Source organism: Ctenocephalides felis, unplaced genomic scaffold (assembly GCF_003426905.1).
Source record: "Ctenocephalides felis isolate EL2017-DRISC unplaced genomic scaffold, ASM342690v1 CF-g0.4_SCAFFOLD_01170, whole genome shotgun sequence".
Taxonomy (NCBI): domain Eukaryota; kingdom Metazoa; phylum Arthropoda; class Insecta; order Siphonaptera; family Pulicidae; genus Ctenocephalides; species Ctenocephalides felis.
In genome coordinates this window covers 14,281,517-14,291,675 of record NW_020537324.1, presented here as the reverse complement: position 1 = coordinate 14,291,675, position 10,159 = coordinate 14,281,517, and the positions used below count along the sequence as shown (strand labels likewise).

At 30.1% G+C, this 10,159-nt stretch overlaps 2 protein-coding genes across 3 annotated transcripts in view; one reads left to right on the top strand and one right to left on the bottom strand.

The window, feature by feature from the left end:
• Window positions 1-195, bottom strand: part of LOC113366856 (epidermal growth factor receptor substrate 15-like 1) — a 5,587-nt gene extending 5,392 nt beyond the window's left edge. Inside the window, exon 1 of the mRNA XM_026608506.1 lies at window positions 145-195. Within this exon, the coding sequence (XP_026464291.1) occupies window positions 145-195 (51 nt within the window). The remainder of the gene's footprint in view (window positions 1-144) is intronic.
• LOC113365851 (epidermal growth factor receptor substrate 15-like 1) lies at window positions 68-9,605 on the top strand. Of its 2 annotated transcripts, XM_026607395.1 has the most exons (16): window positions 68-206; window positions 394-483; window positions 556-699; window positions 768-950; window positions 1,011-1,121; window positions 1,179-1,361; window positions 1,442-1,611; window positions 1,678-1,834; window positions 5,037-5,192; window positions 5,249-5,338; window positions 5,633-5,695; window positions 6,390-6,587; window positions 6,730-6,982; window positions 7,042-7,199; window positions 7,312-7,518; window positions 8,738-9,604. In XM_026607395.1, the coding sequence occupies exons 3-16, from the start codon at window positions 625-627 to the stop codon at window positions 9,296-9,298; spliced, it is 2,565 nt and encodes an 854-aa protein (XP_026463180.1). In that variant the 5' UTR covers window positions 68-206; window positions 394-483; window positions 556-624; the 3' UTR covers window positions 9,299-9,604. The 2 variants fall into 2 exon arrangements, with proteins under 2 accessions (XP_026463180.1, XP_026463181.1); XM_026607396.1 differs by lacking the exon at window positions 5,633-5,695 and having other exon boundaries at window positions 8,738-9,605.
• The last annotated feature ends 554 nt before the right edge of the window (window positions 9,606-10,159 follow it).

Below are 10,159 nucleotides of genomic sequence, written 5' to 3'. Positions count from 1 at the left end.
ACTTATTTTAATTAAATAATTGCACAAAAATAATCTATAATGCATGCTGAGTTATAAATATATGCGTCTTTGGACGTCATCAGAACGATTGCCATTATCAATATTTCCATATCAGCCTATTGATTTTTAGTAATTTTACTATACTTGTTGATTCGTTATAGGTGGCTGGATGCCATGGTGCCATTTATGAGGCATATTATCATAAGGTAAATATTAATAATTATATACAAATATTCAGCATAACAAAAATCAATAAGTGATCAACCTTTAAATTTAAATTATTATCAGTTGTATTATCAGTTATCTTCGTTGTTGAGTGATTACTTTATCATTAAGAGTTAATTTACATTGTTAAACATTATTAAAGGGTCATTTTTGTTAACATTATTTTAGATTGATCCAAAAGGTACTGGAGTGATAGGTGCAAATGTAGCTGCCCAATTTCTTAAAAAATCTGGTTTGAGTGATGTTGTACTAAGTAGAGTGAGTATATAAATACACAAATGTATTTACTAGTGATCTTTATTTTTTATAAATTAAAATATTTTATATTAGGTTTGGGATATATCAGATACAGGGAGCAAAGGATTTCTCGACAAATCAGGTTTCTATGTTGCTTTAAAAATGGTATCCTTAGCTCAAGCTGGCTTTGATGTAAATATAAGAAATATTATGATGGAAAGTCCAGCACCAAAAGTTGTAAGTAAAAACTTACTTTCGTGGAATTTACATTATAAAGTTCTGCTCTATATGAAATAATTTTCCAGGGTGATGTACCAAAACTGCCAACACAACCTCCCAGACCACCAAGTTCACCTAAAATTCCTCCCATTATTCCTTCTACATCACCTGCTTTAATTGATTGGACAATAAAACCAGCTGAAAGAGTAAAATATAACCAATTGTTTGAATCATTACAACCAATAAATGGGATGATTCCAGGACAAAAGGTAAAACAATTATACAAATAAACAAATATAATATTTATTCACGCAAAATTGTTTTTGTAGGTGAAAGGTGTTCTTATGGATTCAAAACTTCCGGTTGAGACCTTAGGTAGAATTTGGGACTTAGCTGATCATGACAAGGATGGAATGTTAGATAGACATGAATTCATTGTGGTAAGGAAATTTTTGCAATATTAAATATTTTCAGTTTCAACTTTCAATTACTTTTAGGCAATGCATTTAGTATACAAGGCCTTAGAAAAGCATGCTATACCTGCAAGTCTACCTCCAGAACTTTTACCAAAGCCACAGGATCAACCGGTTCAAGTTGAGGAATTTGCTAACTTTTCTGACATGCCAGCAGTACAGGAAATGCCAGTTGCTCCAACGATAATTTCTGAACAATTGATACAGGTCTTACATTAATCTTAAACTTCTTACATTTATACCAGTAATCGTAAAATCATTTTTTAATATTGTATTTTTGTTAATAGCCTATCAAACCAGCATCTTTACCATGGGTGGTGACTCCAGAAGATAAGCAAAAGTCAGATATTCTTTTCCATCAATGTGATGCTAATAAAGACGGGTTAGTAACTGGAGCAGAAGTGCGTGATGTTTTCTTAAGAACTGGAGTACCTCAATTGTGTCTTGCACATATATGGTCAGTAAATTTTATCTAGACATTTTATTTACATTTATTGAGGCACTAAATGATGTTTGTTTTTAGGAGTTTGTGTGATACCAATCAGGCAGGAAAGTTGACCGAAGAACAATTTGCCTTAGCAATGTGGCTAATTGAACAGAAGCTAGCTGGAAAGGAACCACCACAAACCCTAACACCAGAAATGGTGCCCCCAAGCCAAAGAACTGACAAAGAAGTTCAGGTCAGTAATTTAATATATATTCCGTTCTTTAATTTTATACTTCTGATTGTTTGTAATTTATAAAGTTTTATTTTATACTCAGTATGGATTATTAGTTAATAATCTTCATTACAACATATTTATTGAGTTTTAAATTAATATATTTAACTTCTTATTAGTTAAATATATAAATAATTATTTCAATAATGAAAGTTGTAGTAATTGCGGTTACTTATTACTTTCTCTATTTACATTCATTATTACATCCTTATAATTTTTTATCATTTTTATTTTTTATCTTCTAATTTATGTATTCTAATATATAAAATTTATTTCATTATTTATGAAAGATGGTACAATTTACGTTTTCTTCCGTAATATGCTTTACAATATATATATAAAAAAGTACATGCTATTAGGGCTGAACCGAACAGAACTATATGTTTATCATTTTCTAATCGAAATTTCTTATTGATGACTATTCTTACTGTCCCCATAAGCTCATCATCTTGCCAACAACTGCAATGGAGTTAATAATAATATTAAAGTCTACCTGTTTTAATAAATATGCAGTTACCTATAAATATGTGAATCTACTATTCGAGTGCCTTTTATTATGATGTGATTATTTGCATTAATTTGTATTCTTCCACTAGATTGTTCTTTGATTGTATCAGCAATTAATATTTTCGAGCCAATTTTCCATTTTATAGGCAAATCAGCATCCAAATAGCTAAAATTATAAAGTTTGCTAAATTATGAGAACTTTTAATTTAATTTATATTTTTTATTAAAATTGTACCCTGGACATTTGATAGACATCCTCATTCCCACATTTTCATATATAGTTACGCGAACAACGGGTTTCTGGTTATCTGGTATATCTTGCAATGCAGAATATATACCTAAAAAGATATTTCGAATGAAAATGATCTAAAATTTAATTTAAAAAAAAAGTACCTGCTGAATTATTAGCTGTTTCTATAATGTTTCCATTTTGATCTCGTACTTCAAATATTACAGATCCTGCACATTTTACCTTATAATGTGAGTTTGATTAACATTTGAAATTAAGCTATTAACGATTAACATTATATTTTTACACATTTCGTATACTGTACCTTACAATAACCGATCATAAATAAAGTTTTACGCTTTTTTACTTGTGGCAGTTCTCTGACAGGTTTAGGCAATGTTTGTGAAAGACAAGGGATTCCGTCAGGGAATAAAAGTAAGACGTCTATGGAACGAGACCATAGTTTCATCTTTTTCTTCCTTTTTGACCTACTTTCATTATGAGGCATTTCATCCTAAGACCAAAATAAATATTAATGTTTCGTAGGTATATTGAATGTAAAAATGAAATAAATGAGTTACCACGTGCTCTGATATAGGTTCAAATTTTTCCAACCTTACATGACATAATCCAATTCGTTTACGCTTGCCGACTTGCCCGCACCTTTGAAAATAGTTTTATCTTCAGATATTGAAATGTTAATAAAAATCACTAAAAAAGCTGATCAATACTCTTTCCTGTATTTTTTTTAACAATAATAAAAGATGCACGCTTTAAGTGGATTGAGTTTACTATTTTGTTCTCATTCTATTAATTAATTAATTAAAAAGCTCAAGGCTAAAGGATCACCTTGAGCACGGTTCCCACGGTGACCATGACGTAGAAACCATTATTTCTGATCCTCCATATAACGTCACTTGTTCAGGCTCGTACTCGTATGGTCCTGATTTGGCTGTGGATGGTTTTACCTAGTATTTTGAAAACAATTCGTAAACAGGCATGCTCTTGAATTGAAAAAGATATGATTTATTGATGAATACCAGCATCAATGATTCATCTACATCTGCCACGCTCACAAAATAAGGAGCAGTAGGTGTATTACCTAATTTGCATTGATACCTAAATTGTAATAATTTTATTCTATCTATATATCGTTCTCAAAATTATTTTGTATCATTGATATCTCAATTGGATTGTGTAAATATTTTATACATTTACCTGCCAGACTGTTGCACTTGAATGTTGTAAAGAGTGAGTGATTTATCTTTAATACCTATCGAAGTACTTTCATCTTCTGCAATTAATCTTAATTTATCGTTCTTCAATGAACCGATCCACCATGTTATGGATTCTTTTTCATGTTGCCTGTCTGGTGGTAAGCATACATCGCACGACAAACTGCAATAATTATTTGTGTACTTATTTTTTTTACCTAATTTCTAAAGAATAAGTTGACCGGATTACTATTTTGTCTTAAATTTTAGTTTTTCTTACTTGATTGTCGAACCATCTAAAAAGAAAAGCGCTTTGGGGGCAGGATAATCGTATTTTTTTATTGCAACGGCTCGCTTTCGCAGGCACTCGTAATAGTCTTCCCAAAGTAATTTTTGCAGATCTACTTTATCCCTGTCAGATCCTTAGTAAAAAAAAATTATAACTAATACTAACACTGGTTATTGACGAAATATATTTTATTATGTACATATATTTTTATATTCAATAATAGTAACAAAATTTAGATTTATATTATTCGTACCTGGGTAATCGTTTTCATTTTCGTCGATAACAATCCAATTATTTTTTTCTTTTTTCTGGAATTTTGATGCAAGTTCTTTTAGTTGTTTAAATTTACTTTTAAATCCGAGAGCATTATAGTACCCCAAAATAACTAGCAAGTTAAGTAGTAGAATTAATTTCATTTATTCAAAAATTATTTTATATCATATGTCTAAATTATTTTGTTTTCACTACAATGTGTAAGTGCTAATCAATAAATTTGAAAAGTAAAGTCATAGTAGTAAAAACATGAAAGATTTTACATTGAAAATGAATAATTATTATGTATATTCTTTATGCAATTGTGCAATTAAATTACATTATATGCATTATACTTGTTTACCTATGATTATATGCACCTAAAATGAGATTTTAAATCTTTGATTTAAATTTTATTTTTTCCAAATCTTTATCTTAAATAGACTTAATTTTAACAAATTATATATCAAATCTAAATTATTTCGTTCTGGTTACAATGCATTGGACCTTTGATGTTAATCAATAAATTTGGAAATTTAGTAGTAAAAAATTACAAATTTGCGCATTGGCGACCATTGAAATTGCTTTATTATTATGTATATTGTTAGCACCTTCAAGAAGAAATTAAATTTAAACAATTATGATTTCATGATACGTTTATTTACATTACAGGAAACTGCTCCTGTTTCGGTTTATTCGAATCCTGAATTAGATATGATAAGTAAAGATATCGATGAGTTGGCCAAAGAAAGAAGACTTTTAGAAATTGACATCACACAGAAAGAGGCCGATATCAAAGTTAAAACAGGCGAAGTTAAAAGTTTACAGGTATTTGTTAATCATATCATTGTTATTATTTATTTCTAAATTATCATTTATTGCAGAGTGAACTGGATACTCTAGCTGCTACTTTCAAACAATTAGAGAACCAAAAGGGCGAAGCTCAAAAGCGCTTGAATGACTTAAAAGCTCAGGTAATGTTTGATGACTGCTTGATTTTAGATTAATAATAGTTTGATTCATCTTACAAATTCACATTTTAAATGCTTATTTTTTTAAATATTTTATGTGCCGTAGTTAGTGATAAAAGTTTTGTACAACATATTTGCAACATATGTGTAGTTTGTGTTGTATTATAATATTGCATAATTTTTAGTAGTGTGCTAAATTTTGATACTGAGTTAAAAAATCAAAACCATAAAATTAATCATTAATTTGTTTATTATTTGATTTGGCATTTGAGTTCGAATTTGGCATGTTGATTTTAGTGCTCAGCCGTAGACAAAGAATTGGAAGAAGTGAATGCCGAATTAGCACTAGAGCAAGAAAAGGTGAGTTGTTCACGAATTAGAGTTGAGTTTCCTTGGTAAAATGCACTAATTTTCAATTTGGCATGTGTTCTGTTAGTTACTTGGTGAACTGTGAAGATGGTCTTCTTCGAATGTTCTTTTATCTTATTTGTTCTCTTGATATGACACAGAAGATGAAATTCATCTATTTTTATTGGTGTTGTTTTGAAAATATTTTTTTTCATTTTTGGCAATCAATTTGATTTCTTTTTTTTATATCAATTAAAACATTAGAAATTCAGTGGTTGTGTGAGTCGAAATGGTTTCAACATTAAGGTAAAATTTGAGGTGAGATTATTTTGTATAACGTTCACAAAGTGTTGATATTGGGTACCTTGAGTCTTATTGATTTCTTGTTGATTATTTTGTACTTGGTTTGAGAAATGTAACTTTTCTTACTATTTATATAAAATACTTTATAATAATTTTTGTATTTATTCTATATTATTTTACGAATGTAAAATGAAAAAAAGCATGAGATTTTGATGACATTTCTATTTCTGAAAACTAAACTCTTTTACTCTTTCCATAAATGTAATATTTTATTTGTGTTTCTATCTGCTCTTATATAGTGTTGTGAGAGTATCATTGAATACCAGTTATATAGTTGTTTGTTGGTTGTTATTTGGTTTCAATTATTCTAACTTTAATATTACATTTGTCGGTCATATTTCAGGTGGACAAATTACGAACGCAAGCTGAGCAACAGGAGGAGACATTGCAGGCTCAAGAAAGTGAATTAACGTCTAAAAAGCAGGAACTGCAGGGGCTGAAGGAAGAAGAACAGAAACTTCAAGAGCAGCAAGATATTGCTCAACAGCAACTTGAACAACTGACTAAAAAATTACAAGATATGCAGCTTGAATTCAGCCAGGTCACTTTATTTGCATATCCAATTATAATTTTATTTATTGTAACACTATTTTTCTAGAGCAATTTATAAGTTGTCTAACTAATAGTAAGATAAATGTATTCTAACTGTAATGTTACAATTTTATGGTATTTTACTTCAACAGAGTAAAGCTCAAATAACGCAATTAGAAGAGAACCAACGCCAAATAAGCGATGCAGTAAAAGCTTGTGAAAGTGCTATAGCTTCCGGTGATCCATTATCTGTTCCACAATTTGCACTTGAAATTCGACCAGAATTCCGCGATGCTATTGTGAAAACTAATGGCCAGGCTGATGATGCATTTACAAAGTCGGATGATCCTTTCAGTATGAAACCAAATCAAACTTCGTTTAGTACTCCAGATCCATTTGCAGCAGGTAAGCTGGAAGATTTTAAAATTTTAATGATATAAATTTAACATAATTGTATCTTTTAGATGATAAAGCGTTTAAAACCAACGGTTTCGACAGCGATCCATTTGCAAATCAAGATGCTTTTGGCAGCGATCCTTTTACAAAACCGACGAACGATCCATTCGGTGCTTCTCAACAAAATGACCCATTCGGCGATAAAACAGCAACTGCCAAGCCAGATGTAAGGATTATTAAAAAAATATAAAATATAAATTTAACAATCCTAAATTATTATTTGTGACATAATGAACAATTTTGTATTAATATTTCATTATTTAATGCTATCTTCACAGGAGGATAAAGACGCATTTGGCTGCGATCCATTTGCGGTTCTACATGCACCAACAAGAGCCGAGAGTCCGAGCCCGGCCTTACCTCCCAAAAAGAGTAAGAATCCACCACCGCGACCAGCACCACCAAAACAAGGCCCCGCGAGACCACCGCCTCCGAAGCAGGCGCTCACCAATAGTTTCGCCGATTTTGCGGACTTCGATAGCAAGGTAATATTTTTTATGAATGCTGCTTTATGTCATTATTGTCTCAATAGCATTTCTCAAAATATCGTTTCTCCATATAAACATCTCAAACTAAAGTGGCATTCAATAAACTATTGAATGGATAAACAGAGGAATTAGATAATTTATCTAATATTATTTTCATTTATAATTATTTGTTAACAATTTTAAATGTTAAAAAAAAATGTTAATGAATAATCATTATTACTAGTAGATATGTATTAGTCCCTATATAATAAGAAAAATACGACATTTCTATAATAAGAAAATGGAGGAACGATTTTTATGTTTGTATTACCTACTAAATACGAAAGGCTTTTAAAATGTCTCAGTTATAATATCCAATGAATTCAAAGTATGAAAAATAGGTAATACAATACTACGTTATTCTTAAAAAGTTAAGTAGAAATAATTTATCTTTATCAGTTCAATTGATTTACATGTGAACATGATTAACATATTATCTTTTATCAATTTTAATGTTCAATGTGATGTTTAGTGTAAATTTTAAGTTATTTTTTTAATTATGATCATATCTTTTTATTCCTACATGTCTTTCATTTTAGTATTGCATATAATTTTTAGTAAAAACCCCTTTTCAGTTACATTAATGTTTTCTGTTGCATGCTACTAGAGAAAGTAGTTCATTCTAATTTAATGAATGTTAGTAATTGAATGCTTGTTTAGTGTTAGTTTTTGAGATTGACCAAAATAACATCTTTTCTATCTGATCATATTCTGTGTATTTTTATATAATTTATACTAACAGCTTGCTTTTAATAACGTTTGAATTTAGTTTGTTATTGTTGTGATACAAAACGATAATTTGCATGTTCTTCAAAATTTCTTTGTCCAGAAATTTGGTAAAAAAGTGTTTCTTATTTATGACCAATTTTATTGATGAGTACTAATTTGTGTTTTAATAAATTATTTTAATTTCTGGACATTCTTTGCTTCTCTATCATGGCTAACAAAAAATTTCATAATTCTATTTCAGCCTTAATCTCGAGACTAACACTAAATAACACCTATTTAATACATCGTACTAACTACTAAAATAATACACTCACTACGGATAGACTGTAGAAATAATATACATATAAATATATAAATAGATATGATCTACATAAGTACCAATAAAAATTATCAATACGAAAAAAATTGAAAAAAAAAATCCCTTGCATTAATATCACAAACTCTTCAGCAAATAACATCGGCATTCAACTCTAACACGAAGCCTAATAAAGGGCTAGACAAGGCACCACCAGCGGCTGTTAAAGTTCAAGACTTCACAGACGATCCGTTTAGGGACTATAGATATGAAGATTTAGCTAATATAGCTGATCCTTTTATGGATGAATTGAATAACGAACACAAGACATCGGATAATTCTGTAATAAATAATTTCGATGCGTTTTCTTCTTCAAACGATTGGTTTTCTACTGCTGCTTCTAACGCAAAAAACAAAAACGCTTCGAGTGTAGATCTTTTCGGTTTGGATGTCTTTGATGGTAACATGAACCAAACGGTGAACGATGGAAGAGCATCAGAACCGCCTAGGCCCTTATTGGATTCTTCGAGATTGATGGTAGACAATACAGCCAGTGGCCGAATTTCCGCCCCGATTATTTCGGAAGAGAAACAACTGGCCTGGGCGGCAGCCGAGAGCCGGCGGGCCGAAGAATTGAGATTAAAAAGGGTCAGGCAGGAACAAGAGGATCTCGAACTAGCCCTGGCCCTTAGTCGAGCGGAGAAACAGTCGTAGCTGGTAACGTGATAGGTTTGTCATATTATTGTACAATTTTTGTCTCGTTATAAGATTTCTTTATTATTGTCATTGAATTAGTTGAACGTATGTGTTATGTATTTTGTAGGATCGCGCCATTCCGCGCTTGTGTATATATGATATATATGTATAGTAGAATTTTAAAATATATTTATGTTGTTATATAGAACCTTTACAAGCTGGAGATTATTTCATGAGATTGTAGAGACCCCTGCATTTCATTACGTTTCGTACAAATGTTTCGTTTTCAGTATTAGATAAGCAAAATGATTGAGATTGATAATTTGATTGAGAGTATCACAAGATTTTTCAAATTTCGAGAAATCTACTTGCACACCTTATCACAAATCATACAAATATTGAAATAATATCATACCTTATGAATGTTTTTATCGTTGTACAACAAAGATAATTAAGGAAATAAATGTATAGTTAATTTATATATCGGTTACTATTAGTGTAATATGATAATAAAACCAGTCATAAAAAGTAAGATAATTTTAGAAAAATAATCGCCTTGCAAAATCTTTGTATTTATCAAAATGTGCGAGCATAATTGTATTCATAGCGTTAATATATCACAAAAAAATAATATAAACCCACACGAAAAGGCCATGTTTATAATCGAAGTAAAAATTCCTTCATAAAACTTATTGAAGTATGTTTTGTTTTCTTTAATTCTTGAAAAAGATGAGCTGTTCTGATTTTGTTTGTTAAATTATTCGAATATGACTTGGCCATTTCAAAATATTATATCACTGCTACATTCCAATATCATTGTTTGATTGCGAGATGATTTGAAAAATAAGTATAGAACATTTGATAGAAGTCATTACTAGG